This window comes from Myripristis murdjan, chromosome 12, assembly GCF_902150065.1.
Source record: "Myripristis murdjan chromosome 12, fMyrMur1.1, whole genome shotgun sequence".
In the NCBI taxonomy this organism is placed as follows: domain Eukaryota; kingdom Metazoa; phylum Chordata; class Actinopteri; order Holocentriformes; family Holocentridae; genus Myripristis; species Myripristis murdjan.
This window is the reverse complement of record NC_043991.1, coordinates 7,538,841-7,553,257: the sequence shown is the minus strand read 5'-3', so window position 1 is coordinate 7,553,257 and position 14,417 is coordinate 7,538,841. Positions and strand designations below refer to the sequence as shown.

Sequence of the window (14,417 nt, the reverse complement as noted above, 5' to 3'; positions counted from 1 at the left end):
GCCTTTTTAATTGGCTACAGGAAAATGGCAATCTGTGTGTTGCCACCAAGTTTCATTTATCAATCCATTTTAGAAATCGAGTTAAATTCTTATTGGTTCGATAGTTCTTCATAAACAAGCCAAAATGTAAAGTCAGCTTTGCGATCATATTAGGCTACTTTTCATATTCATAAAGATGAACAAAGACACAAATTGATTCACACTTGGCATTGTTTGCTGAGGTGCTTAATTTCCATCAATGACAAGTTGAAGACATAACCTACCGAGGAATATATCAAACAGAAATAAAATTTGGCCTGCTTTTCCCTGAGAAAATGCAGGTTCCTCAGTTATTTTATACCCTAAAATAATGACCCCACTGTTAAAAATATAAAAACATATCATGTGCATAAGCATGAAGATAAGCACACTGATCAAATTAAATACTTTTTTTCCCCTTTCATTTGACTACTAATATGTTATAGAATACATTTTACAGTAAGAATAGCAGCAAATCCTGTAGGCAAAATAAACTAAATGTAGGGTCATTCATAGATGTAGGCTAATGCCATATCTGTTCTTATGGCTTATAACTCAAAACACTTAATGTATCAATATAAAATGTCAGACAATAGTTTGTTTTAACAACTCAACTCAAACTGACAATTTAATTAGATACACTCCACTATTAGAGACATTTTATTTCCTCTGAACATCACAACACATATGACAGAGTTTAAAAAATAATATCTTATTAATGCGAACATGATATTTTTTTTGCTTTTTCCTGTACAAGGTCTCCTACAATGCCTTCAATTCAAACTGCTTGACTTTTGCAGAAACTGAATACAAGATGGATAAAAGTGGGATTCTTCTCAACAAGCTACACAAAATACTCCATAGAGCTGGGGAAATTACTAGAAATGTTTGCCGAATTTATTAAAAAACAAAATACAGAAATATCTTAGTTTAAAGAAGTGTTATACTTTAAGTCAACATTTGTAGAAGAACAACTGGTGGTGATTTTTTTTTTTTTTTTGCACCATTCCTCTTCTCAGATTTTCTCAAGCTGATCAGCAGGTTTGTCAGCAACCATCTCCAAGTCATTCCACATGTTTTCAATGGGAGGAGAGCCTGAGCTTCACCTGGACCAGCAGAGGACATTCACATTCTTGTTGTGTATTTATGTATTTTTTCATCTTTTTAAGTCTTTTTTTTTATTACTGAGTCAATATATTTAAAAAAAACAAAACAAAACAAACAAAAAAAACTCAATAAATCGGAATATTGAACCACAATACTACAAGAATCACAATACTGAATTAAATACTGTGCATTGTATAAAGCAATGTCGTCATCAGTGCATTGTATTTGTTTTTGGAAATATGACTCAGTCTATGATTCAACCTTTTCCCATGGTCCTTGTGTTCTGAAAAGCAAACTAAAATCACAAAAAATATTGAATACCTGTAGAATCACAATAGCCTACATATCAAACCGACATCAAAGTAACATGATGGTATCAAATCAGGAGACACGGATATTGTCCCAACTTTACGACCGGATGTGCATACTGTCTGAGGAGTTCTTTTTTGTTTTCAAGACTATTTAAAGGGAAAGTCCACCCTAAATCACCATTCAACCCAAAAACTACGGCTTTATACTGTGGGTGGGAATCACTGAGTAACTCACAATATATTGTAAAATATTAGCTATGATACATCACGATATCTGTAAGTGAGGAAGAAAAAATACCCTGGAAAAGAAGAAAAAAGCAGGAATCGATCATGTTTTCAGTGTTTTAATATGCACAGCGGCTACATGAACATGACAGAACAGGTCCAGTTAAAATACCTAAAGACTCAAATGTGCTTTCTGTGCAAATTAAGTTGAAAACTCAATTATCAGTACTAGGCACAAGGATATCGATAATGTCTTGAACTATTGTGATGTATTACATTATCAGTTTAATTGTTCCACCCCTGTCAACTGTGGAACCACTATAGTCGTGTGTCCGTCATGTTGTTAATTGGCCCCTCAACTCAAACCAAAGTCCAGAAACATGTCAAGAACAATCAGACAAGCCTGGATGTACTTTAAATCAGCATGTAATGTCTCTGCAAAAGGACTAAACACTTTCCTTAAAAAAATAAGTAAACAAATACATTCCAAAAATACTCAATATTCGATATTCCTTCTGCCTGTTCTGCTGTATGTTTTCTATTATTTTTGTATTACTTTTCTCAAGTATTCAACCCATTTGGCCATACCCACATTTTGTTGTAAAGTAACTGAATACTCTTCTGAAGGTACGGTGTTTAAAACCATGGCAGGTGAGTTTGGAGGAAAACAGGAAGCCTAAAGCCCTTAGCCGTCCTCTCCCTTCTGCCCCCTCCCCACTGGGCCGCTGGAAATCAGCTTTGCAACTGACTGACAGCGCAGAAAAGCTCCCCGGCTCCTGAAGTTCCTTGGTTTGGCAGATGCCCAAGCCACAAATTTAATTTGAAAGCAACTTGCTGACCAAGGATGCTGTAATATCGCTGACATTCTGACATATTATCTTATTCATTTACAGTATGTTCTCTACATGTAGGGATTACTTTTCTTGATTCAATCAAAATGTAATTGTATTAAACCTACCTTTTAAAGTGAAACACATGCAGTGCCTTCAGCCTGTGAGTGCAGTGATATCATGGTGGCATGATAGGTAGTATGTCCTAAGGGATGTGTAAATTGTTGTGATAAGCCAATAATAAATATAAAGAGCACTCTGGCCAGATGTTCATAAGTGTCAGGTGATTGTTAAAACATCAAGATTCCTGATACTACTATAAGAGACAGATTATAAACAACAGATTTTACAGTATTTAATTTCTAACTCAATTCCATACTAATATGTAAGGCCACCTGCTTGCTGTTGCTGTTGCTGTGCATTGTGTATATGACTATTAATAAATCAGAGGTTATTATGTCTGCAAATACTGTATCTACAATTAATGAGTTCTGTTTATAATGTGGCCAGAGGCTCCTTCCAGGTCCCTGAGTGCTGGTGCACCTCGATAATATAATATTATGACCTGAGCAGAGCACCTGCTCCAGGTGACGTGCTGTGGCTTTTTCTACTCTCTCGGTCTTTTACCGTTGAACCACAGCCTTGGTTATGGCCAATTAAGATTGCCAATAAAGCTTAATGACTCATACAGGATACATTACTCCAGATGCTGCCGGCTAATTTGGTCAGAGCACATTTACAGCCATCATCAGGTTTACTGCAGGTTTCCAAAAGACGACGCTGCGGCACCAAGTTCTGAATATTTCAACGGCCGGGCAATATGGCAGCAACACGTTCTGTAGCTCACTAAAAGTTGGCCCCTGTTGCATAAATCAAACATAGTAATAAGTTAATTAACAGCCAATACTGCTCTGTGTATAATTTCTGGTTGTTGTATCCTTACACACTCACTTATCCATGCTTGAAAAGTACTATATAAATTATGATTATTATTATTTGTTATGGTATTTACTACTTGTTATTAACTGTTAGAAAAAGATAACCTAAATGTTTGAATTCAATAATTAACAGCTTTTGTGGATTCTGAATCTGTCAAACTGTTGAAAAGGAGTGTACTGCAAAGCTATAATATTCTTGATTCCCTTTATGCTCTCTTTCCCGTGACATGCCTGCATGTTTGAACTGTAAAAAAAACAAAATGTCCCGTGGATCATCTGTCCTGACAGACACCCCGCAGGGACTGCTCAGCTTCCAAAGGGCCTGACAGCACACGATACGTTTTTAAGCAGCAGAGGGTGGCTTTTTCTAATTGTTTTCAATGTAGTTGAAGCCTTTTGCACACTACTTTTGCCCTTCTGGTTGAATTTTTCGACATCACTGTCAGTTTTTTTATATTGTCCAGTCAAATCAACAGAGAGAAATAAACATGGCAGATCAGAAGAAGTGTTCAGGACCCAACAAACCAGAGGTACCACAATTTATGCAAAAATAATCAGGACTGAAGGTAAAGTAGTGATGCACTTTTTTTTTTTTTTTTTTTACTTGTTATCTGGGCTTCAACAATCAGTGGCTCCACATCTTTTGTAGTCCAGCCTTTAAAACGTATCCTGCATGACAAAACGAGTCAGACAGCCACCTTTGCTCGCCTTCCATCAAAACAGATTTGCTACATACTTCCCAGTTCAAAATCTTACACTTTTCCCTAAACCTTAACTGAGGGTTTTGGTCGGTGTCCAGTCACAATGAAGAACGAATGAGAACACACACTCACAGACCCCCCAGGCATACACAAATTCATGTTAGAAATAAAGGAAGGCAGCGCACTCCGACTCTTTTACTTAGGTTTATTCTTCACCAAACCGGCGTTTCGGCAGAGCCTTCCTCAGGGACTCCAGTAAAACTCCAGTAACATACATTGGGCCTCTCAATAAACTTAAACTTCAACTCATGTCCTGCATAGGATCCCACTTCTTGACTTCCATATCTTGGCGAGATGTACTCTACTTCCTTCACAGCAATTTAACATCGACAACATAAATTTGATTTTTGTGTACTGACACAGCTGGAAAATTCAGACGACCTGTTGGTCTAAAGAGCCTCCCTCCAAACAAAACAAAACAAAACAAACACTGTAACAGCACTGCAACTTCTTTTATTCTTAAACACACCTGTCTGTCCCTCAAGAGAAGAAGAAGTAGATGAGCATGAGGATGAGCAGAGCCAGGATCCAGTTGATTGAGTGGATGTAGATGATGACGAGGTCCATGTCAAAGAGCCAGCCACGCATGTCAGCCAGATCCAGAGCATCCAGGGTGAAGCCTGCAGGGGCGAAGCGCCAGCGCCGGCCGGCTGTCGCTGCCTGTCTCTGGTATCCTGACGTAAACAGAAGGAAACGCAGGGTGGGCGCAAGGACGGCAAAGTGCTTAAACACAGATTTTCACTCTCATGATTCTGATTTCTTCTATGTTTTGCTTTATTTGTGACAGTTTTTTTATTATTATTGAAAATGGTGTTTAACATAAAATATACAAAGAAGTAAACTGTGATTTTTACCTTTTTTATTTCCATATTAATCTGGATTAAATTCACATCTGAGGTTTTTTATGTTTCTTTCTTAAGATTTTAGTTACTGTTCTTTTAAGGTGGAGTGGGATTGCTTTGAAAAACGCTGTAAAGATAAGGTTTATGATTACTGTTCAGTTCTAAAAAGATTCTGTCTTTCTTGTAATTTATACAGTCAGCGATGTCATGATAGGACGAGGTTAGAGAATGAAAATGAGGTCAAGAGAAGGGCAGAGGAACAGCATGTACTCGAAAGTCCTACAGCAAAATAACCTTAGAGGGAGTGAGAGGGGGGTGCAGGGATAGGACAGAGTGAATTTCTTAGAAAGATTAAACCTTGTTATGCTAGAAATGACTGATGAAGACTTTGCTTTATTTGTTACATAAGAGCATTTATGCTGAAAGCGGTCTTGAAGACAGTGACAGGCAGCATGTTTGTCAGCAGAGGTAGTCAAGCATGCACTTTGCATTTCAAATGTTTTGTAGAATTAAGGCACTTGCAGACTCCCAGCAAAGTCACTGGTACAAAACATGAAAACAACAGTGAGGACGGCCCAGACAAAATACTCCCCATGACGCCGGTGTGGTGAGGTATTTTCACGCCACAGCTGTGGCAGTGGTGAAGGAAAAAGGATTAAAGACACACCCTCCCACACCCCGCTTAGCCCTGGGCTGTTTTTTCAGACGTGGGATATCTCCAATCATGGCCAGTCCAAAGCTTACTAAACCCCACTCCAGAGCTTGGCTATCCCTGATTCTCTGGGTTAAGGTCTGTTGCATGAATCGAGGTTAGAATCAGGGTTAAAAAACAAAAAACAACAGAATATGTTTGAATACTTTTAACCCAGGGCTAACTGTGAGCTCTGGGTGCTAGTGTGAATTTAAGATAGCCTAAGCCCTGGACTCTAGTTAGACCATGCCTAAGTGTGAAAAAGGCTATAGACGATTTTTGTTGTGGCTGTATAATGTGCAATCTTGCAATGTATGCTCACAATTTGTTTTCTCTGGAAACTTGTTGCAATGAAACAGCAATGGAAAAATAAAAAGTTCTCTCAGGCTCAAACTTCTGTGGTGTTTTGGCTCTGCAGTAACTTGGCTTTACAGTAACTTCACTGGACATCTGCAGGCAACTTTAAGCCTATATGACACTTTTACAAAGCTTTATATTAAACTGTGGAATCCCTAAGCCTGACACGATATCCACAAGAAAAAAAAAATGCAAAAAAGAAAGAAAGACAACTCACCCCAGAAGATGCGGAAGCGTTTGCGACAGTTGGGAAGGGGCCACTTTGCACAAGTCGCTTTTTGGAAGTTTAGCTTCCGGGCTTGGTAGACTTTTGGGAAGAAGGTCTTTGCTGTCTGGTTGAGCTCTGAGGGAATGAGAAACAGCAAACTACGTGAATGTGAGTGTTGGATGCAGTACACCCTCCATTCCTAATTACTGCTCCCTAATCACTAAGGCAGTTTAGGAAAATCCATCTGTCTGTGGGCGGCAGCTTCTGTGAAATTTGTGTGGTATAAAATTAGATGTTATCGATCATTACCACAGAGGAGCGTATACTGTGGGCAGCTCACCTTTCTGGAAGTGTGTGTGGGAGATGAGGGTGCGGCAGAGGGGGCAGGGTGTGTTGGTCGGTCGGTTCTTGGCTAGGGTGCGCAGACACGGCTCACAGAAGATGTGACCGCAGGGCTGACAGCTGTAGGGGCTGTAGTAGACATCCAGACACACAGCGCAGGTGTAGCCGTCTCGATCCTCCTCCTCACTGTCTGTCAGCAAGCCACTCACACTCTGTGTCTGCGCCCAAACGCACACGCACATTCATTAACATGCATAAGACGACGTTAAACTGCTAATTCTGCAGAGCGAGAGCACACTACAGAGAGAGGATGCTGGAAGTTTGAATAATGAAGATTGTGTTAAAATATAATCACGGTGTAGTTAAAAACACTGATTATGTTTAAAAATTTGTGAAATGCATGAATTAGTGTATTTTTCACAGATGTCGTAGCTTTGCTCTTCAGTTTGTGGCTTCCTTTACCTTCAGTATTTTGGTATTACTGCCCACTTTCTGTACAGGATTATGTCAGGTGTAGGAGTTGCCCTTCTTTTTCCTCAATGCACCTGCTCCCTCCTTCTCTTTTCCTTCTTTGAACACTGCCAAATGATGCAACTTTTAAAATGGCAAAAAGGAACTAGAAATGCTCCGACAAGAATTTGCATTTGCCCTTATAGACTCTGGGCAAGGTTTGTCCCTCCGTTCATGCATAACACAAAGGGGGACTTGCACTCCAATCACCTCGTCGAGTACCATTGTGGGAGAGAGCTCAAAGGGATGAGAGACTGTCTTTGGTTTGGGTCACCAGAGAGCTTTTTGACATCCTCTAGTCCGGATTTAAATCATCTCACTAAGAGATTTGTCATCCATGAGAGTGGTACATGGAGGACTGGGACACTGGTTCACCAATCAAATCAAGGCATTAAAAATGTTTTCTCATCTCCCTATACTCATGCGGCCACCCACACACCACCAGCATCAGCTGTTATTAAATTATTCAAGGTTGCTTAAAATTTAAAAGCCTTGTCCACTGCCCAATGGGCTGCCAATAATTTCCATTCCACAGAGATTCCTCTATATTCATTATCTCCGCCAGGCAGCAGCCTCGAGGAGATCGTGTGTGTTCGTCCTGTATGTCTGTGTGTGTGTCTGTCCACAGCTTATATTGCAACCTTGAGCCTGAACTTTTTTTGTGCACAGTTATGCCTATATGATGTTTTTGCACGTTCCGCTCTCTCTCTTTATTCACCATCTAGCTCGCTCGACCACCATCGATATTAAAATGTACCATGGATGTAAGTGCATAACACAAATGGGCCATATTGTATCTCTCTATACCTGAGATTATTCTTCACAAAAACAAATAAAATAAAATATGAAAAGACAGTGGGTCTTCCTAGGCTTTTCAGACCTGTGCAGAAACACTGACAGGGTTAATGGTTTGTTTATGCAACAAATAAAACAGTGAAGCCGTGCGCCCACACTAATTATGGTATGGCCTGATGTCTCTCACCTGTTCCTGCTCCAGCTGACTATGGAGCCAGCGCTCTCTCCTCCTCTGTTTTCTCCTCTGACTCTTCAGACGGTTCCGCTCCCTTTTGCTCAGTCTGTTTGAGGCCGGGGAGGTGCTGGTGGCCTGGGGCTGTGAGGGGGGAGAGACGAGCCAATGTACACAAGTAAAAATCACGAGCCAAGTCACTGATACAAAAGGTGAGACAACAGAAAATCGAAAAGACACTCTCACAGTAGATTACTGCTCATTAACGGGTTTGTGCAGTGTTGATTCAACAACCAGTGGTTTGCTAAAAACTAAACAACTGTCTGAAAGAAAACGAGTCTTTTTAGCCACTCTGTTCCTATTCTGACCTGACGAAACAGTTTGAAAGGTGCACTATATTTCTATGTGTCAAAAAATACAGATACTATGTGTATGCCAAATAATCCTCACTTGATTTCTATGTATAAAATTTGTATTGTATAGTATCTTGAATGCTGTTGTTATTGCTTACAAGTGTATTATATTGTATTCATGATTTTGAGATCTGTAAGCTATTTGCATGTCACTGATGACGCCCCCTAGGGACCACAGATGAAAATTAGCATACACCTTTCCAAGATGCAGTACATTTGCCCATGTCAAATAATAATAAATAAATAAATAAACAGCTGAAGCGTATGCCAGATCAAGACTATCCTGGATCAAAACATGGCTGATTAAACCACCATGACAGCTTTAACAGAGTTCATGGGCATCTTTTTCCTAATTCAGGAGGAGCCACATACCATAACGTCCTCCTCCTGCTCGGCAATGCTGTCAGAGATGGTTCTCCCTCTCAGGAACATGGGTGAGTCAGAAACTTCCTCATGGTCAGCTGAAGTGACAGTGGACGACCCGAGGCTCTCCACAGCGGGCAGCTGCTGCCGGTCCAGCAGTGACCGTCTCTCTCTGGAAACAGCTGAGTAGCAGGCGACACTGTTAAACGAACCTTCAGCAACAGTTTCTAGCTGTTGAATCGCGTGATACAGCACGGGTGAATGTGCAGACTCATCTGTCCTTGTCCTCACTATCTCAATAAGAGGTTTGTCCACGGGGCCTGCGGGGCAGAGATCTAAGGACCTGCTGGAGGTATCGAGGTCTAAACTGCTCTTTTTTCGATGAGAGATGCTATACAACGGCTGGAGAGGAAACGACTTGGTAGCTTCGGTCTCAGTCAGCTGGGGCGAGGCGTCTGCACGGGCCGTGGCTTGTGTGTCAGGGTCGACACGCGACATGACGGCACAGTTAAGCTGCAAACAAGCCAGAGTGTTGAGTTCCGGCTTTCCCTCTTCGTCCTCGGAGCCCTCCGTGCCGCGCTGCAGGCCGGCCGGTCCCCTCTCTGGCCTCGTCCTCCTTGGCTGGACCATGTGAACAGAGTGTCTGTGGTCATGGTCCACGCGGCTTTTGCTGAGGTGGACAGTGATGTCCTGGCCACAAGGACACCTGCTGTGGTTAATAAAATTGAAGCCGCCCAAACGTGCACCGCAGTTCTGGCAGTTCAGTTTTCCTACAGTCCACTGGGCCTACAGAGAGAAACAGACAAATAAATAATTAAATAAATAAATTGTAAGAACAACCCAACTGGCTTGTATAAACAATCATGTCCGAGCAACTTCACTGGTTTCTTTGATATCCTTCAACATGCCCTGATAAAATGGTAATAGTTGTGAACAACAAATAATGAGGACTGTGATGAGAAGTACAGCAGAAAGCAGTTATACTTTTGAATTATTGTTTACAATCAAGTAAATAAAAAAAATAAATACAAGTAATTAACCTCAGAATTAAAAAAAAAAAAAAAAAAAAAAACCCAAGCAAGATAGTTAATTATATAAATATGGCAAGCACTACATTCAATTCAGTTTGAATTTAATTCAGACTAGAACAACATTTTAATAAAATGTATTCATAAGAGAATACACTGGAAACTAAAATTAATCTGAGCTTGTTCCCAAGTTATCTAGTGAATACAAGAGAACACACACACACACACACACACACTTACCTGGTGGACTGAGGTCAGTATCCATTCTGGCAATGTGTCAACATTCACATGCCAAATACTGCAAACAGCAGCAGTGCTGTCATCTGTGGTGTCAATCTGCTTCACACACAAAACACAAAAAGAAAGAAAGAAAGAAAAATCACTCACGGCAATTCCTTGCAGCCTGTATCTTAACCCTGACTGTCAGCAATTTCTCTGGCTTTTCCTGACAAAAACAGGCACTGTTATTTTTTATTTCCCCAACAGCGATGCCTGCCAACCAATTTATAATTTATAACATTATGTGTTAGAATGAGTTCACCAAAGTCTCACAGGCAGAAAGAGCCATTTAGGTGGAGAGTTCATTTGTGTTAAAGTGAAGACCAGAGTTTCTAAACACAAGATGCAGACGGCAGCATTTCTCACACAAATTGGCACCTACTGGATACAAACACGTTGAGTCTATGAAGCTCTTGCGACACCTCCTGCAGCGTAACATGGTAATCCCCCTCGGGCTGTCCATGGATAGGTTTTCAGTCCAGTTCTGCAGATAACAGTCAAAGTCAAGTCAAAAATTCATGCAGTAGCTAACCTGCACACCTCAGAAAGGAATGTGGGCTTTTGTTGCCCCGTTTCCCTTAAAGACCCTTTTTTTGTATTATTTATTTGCACACAATAAAAACAGTAAATACACAGCATGTAGTAAAATTAAAGTATCATAACCACATTAGACAAATAAATTCTAAGGTTGTTTTTTTTTTTTTTTTTTTTAATTCTGAAAAAAATCCTCATGTAGGGTGAATGTGAGTAAGAGAGATGGCATGTAGGAATCTCAAAAGTAAATAATTAGCTAGTACCTTTGCTTGTCCAACAGCTTCCAAGATGAAATTTGAAGCTCATGCATTTAACAAGTTGAGGGAAACAGAGCAGCAGAGCTTCCCTTCATATTGTCAATCATCTGTTCTCCAATTACTACTGACCAACTGTGGACAAAGTAGAGGGAGCGAAACGAGGGTCTTCCTGTTTTTCCTCAACCTTTTCCTCAACCTTAACCAATCATAATTTTATTACATCCAGTATCCTGAGCACACTTTCAGTATGGGCGGGTCCAGGAATGTCAAACTACACACCATGAAGAACCGAGAGGCTGCAGGTTTTCACTCCAACCAACGACAACAACAAAGGGGCCACTCTTTCAGCACTTGTGATCTGAATCAGAATAATCTGGAATCAAACCCTTTATTTTCTGGACTTGGATCATTTTTAATAACTCTCTATGTGTCCATCTGCTGGATAAATAACAGAAGAGAAGTTATTATTCATCCTCCATCTACAAACCTACAACATACAATTAATCTTTGGACACAACAGCAGCATGTGCATCTTTTTTGATAACCGAGCCACTTGTAACGATCACACGAAGCTGTGAGAGCTAATAAAACGTTCATGGTACTTCCTCATGGCTCGTCCAGCTGGTCCATTAGGCTGCAGGGGCGGCAGCGGCAGGGCAGGGCGCTCCTCGGGGGCCGAGGATAAGCCCACTGTTAATCATTACAGAAAACGACTTTGTGTGCTCATGTTAAACTGTGGAGCACAATGCAGGCAGTGTTGATTTGTTCAAACAACATGTAGTAATTACAGATAATAAAACGAGATCATTTTTTTTTTTGAAGTAAACATTGAAAATCTGTGTTTTAAGTCATTTTCAGTGAGCACCGACCCTGCACCCCTGTTCAGGATTCACCCACAGATTAACATAAGGCGCCTTTATAGATGCCAGTTAATTTCTGGTACCAGTAACCTGGCTCACAAACATGTGAGCCATGTGAGTGGGGAGCCCCTCCACTCCTCACCACTCCCAGCCAATCAGCATTTAGAGGTGGGATCATTAGGGGTGCATCCAGTATCCATGCACCTTGTAATTGGTTAGCATCCTATTGCTCACCTGATATTGGTCAAACATCTTCATTTCACATGCATATCTGTCTACAAATTCAGGAACACTCTCAAATCACCTTTTTCTGTCCTCCTGGGCGGTCAGGGAGTGCATGCTGGTGTGTGTGTCACCTGAGACTAAGTTCCCCTTGCTGCTTGTCATCTTATTGTGTATTTTCTTTAATTATAAGGACTGCAGCTAAGTGTGTATCATTTTGTATAATGCTATTTCACTTACCCTTGGTCTTATTTCAGTAATTTATTTTGATAGTGTATTATGTTTATTACTTATTTGTATTTATTTCCTTCTGTCTTTTCTTAAAAACAACACACACGCCCCAAACATACGGACCATTTCCTTCAGTTTGTGAATAAAATCCTTCGGTTTGACAAATTTGTGTTAAATGCCATCATTTATCTCGCTCTGACCGGGGAGCGGTCCCCGGCCAGTTCATTCCAGGGTTTCCACCACAAACCCTTGGGTTCATTAAAGGTTCAAGTTATTTCTGTAAAAGTGTCTGAAAATGTTTTGTCAGTCCACCCTGAATCCACCCACCTAGGTGGAATCAAATTAAATGTATCTCGAGTTATGTTTTGAGTTCTGAAAACCCCTAAGACACCATTTAATCTGGATTAAAGGTTGGACTGGATAACAAAATCCGGGTAAAAAAAAACTCATAATCTGTTTTCAAATAGCCAATTTTCAGATTTAACTCTACCGGATCACTTTTATCCTGAACCATAAGTTTTGAGAAAGTGGCAGCAGGTGATTTCACTGATTATGATGGTGATTATGCTCCTCGTGGCTCCAGTGACGGGAACACGGGTACAAGCTACTACATTAATAACTCTATTTTTTTTTTTTTTTTTCAGCGCACTAAATACACAACACAAAAGTAAATTTCATTAAACATTGCTAACTGTGGTCAACTAATGAACACTACCTGCTATTTGTGAGAAACCCACTTTTATAGCCGGAATAGGCAAATCACTTGGAAACAGTACAAACTATTAATATCTCTCTGATCTTATTGTTGGCACCTTTTATGTCAATTTAACTGTTTGCTCCTGGAAGGTTCTTAGTTTTTAACACTTTCAGTTGCAATATATCTTGGAGAAGAACTTCTTACAAAGGTAAATAAGAGCTCATATAATTGTGGTGATGCACATTTATTGAATTGATAACTGGGCAGGCAGCCTTTTTATAATATTGGATCCTCTAATCTGAACACCTGCCACCTTTGTGAGGCAAAAAAAAAAAAATAAGCCAATTTAAGCCAAAGCTGGTTAGTCACCCATTTAGTCCACTACATTTAATTCAGGTACTTATTGGATGTAATATCGACTTAGTATCAGAATGAATAGGAGTAATTCTGACAGTGAGGTAGCTGCCATCCAGTATTTTAGCATGGCCACACACACACACACACACACACACACACACACACACACACACACAATGAAGCCCCAAACAGCTAACGAAATTGAAAACAGACGGAGCCGCAAACATTAATTACCATTTGAGTTCGCGACAGCTATTGTGCTTTAACTTTAACTGCCATAGCTGCGTTTCGAAAAAAAACTACAACTAGTAAAAAATAAACAAAACGTCCTCTAATGCTAACTGTTAGCCCGCTAAGTTAACAACAACAACAAAATAGCGGTGTGGAAAAATGCCCTTACAGAGGAAAACGGTTTGATTCAGACCGTGACACCTGGCACATTCATGTCCTCGTCACAAAAAGACGCCTACCTGGTGGCTGGAGAGCATCCTGGAGTCTTGGGAATAAAGAAAAGCTGTTTGAAAACAAAGAAATACACAAGTTGAGCAGCTCATGGAGAACGGTGACGCTCGCAGCGTGGACGAATACGGAAAGACAGATGGTCCAAAAGTGTTAGACGCGATATAAAAAAAAAAAAAAAAAAAAAAAAGAAGAAGAAGAAGGAGGAGGTGACGTAGTGGCTGGGAGAGTGCAAATGTCTTTGCAGATGCACGCTCAGCTAATTGCATTGCATTAGAAGCGATGTTAAAAAGATCTACTATAACTATTTCTGGGAATAATTCAGAGTCATGTTACAATGTATTGATAATATCCATGGCAATCTACTGAGACTGCGTCTTGCAAAGCAGTGCGATGTTGACCATAAAGTTCAGACTACCACCTTATAGAGCTCCTCTTATCATTTTTACATTATCACTTTTGCCTTAATCCCTCAAATGCGTTCAATACTTCGAGAGTTTAAAGTATTGCAATTTTTTTTTTTTAAATGTTTGCTAGGATTATTTGTGGAGAGCCAATAGTTTGCGGAGGTGGCAGACTGGCAGACCGCTAATCAAGAAGATTCAGTGTA

General features: G+C 40.3%; 1 protein-coding gene across 2 annotated transcripts; it reads right to left on the bottom strand.

Annotated features, from left to right (window-relative positions):
- Nucleotides 1-1,764: 1,764 nt before the first annotated feature.
- On the bottom strand, nucleotides 1,765-13,930 carry rnf180b (ring finger protein 180b). Of its 2 annotated transcripts, none has more exons than XM_030065708.1 (8): nucleotides 13,819-13,930; nucleotides 10,573-10,674; nucleotides 10,152-10,250; nucleotides 8,893-9,669; nucleotides 8,123-8,251; nucleotides 6,629-6,848; nucleotides 6,298-6,423; nucleotides 1,765-4,864 (listed from the first exon to the last, which is right to left on the bottom strand). In XM_030065708.1, exons 1-8 carry the CDS (start codon nucleotides 13,900-13,902, stop codon nucleotides 4,671-4,673), a joined length of 1,731 nt encoding a protein of 576 aa, XP_029921568.1. In that variant the 5' UTR covers nucleotides 13,903-13,930; the 3' UTR covers nucleotides 1,765-4,670. The 2 variants fall into 2 exon arrangements, with proteins under 2 accessions (XP_029921568.1, XP_029921569.1); XM_030065709.1 differs by having other exon boundaries at nucleotides 10,152-10,247.
- Nucleotides 13,931-14,417: the final 487 nt, after the last annotated feature.

What these genes read in the sequence shown, in the direction of transcription:
- rnf180b (XM_030065708.1), bottom strand. Translation starts at nt 13,902, where the DNA reads ATGAGCTGCTCAACTTGTGTATTTCTTTGTTTTCAAACAGCTTTTCTT. An exon ending in GGATGCTCTCCAGCCACCAG is followed by an intron (nt 10,675 to 13,818) that starts GTAGGCGTCTTT and finishes TGTTATCTGCAG; the next exon opens with AACTGGACTGAAAACCTATC. An exon ending in TACTGACCTCAGTCCACCAG is followed by an intron (nt 9,670 to 10,151) that starts GTAAGTGTGTGT and finishes TTCTCTCTGTAG; the next exon opens with GCCCAGTGGACTGTAGGAAA.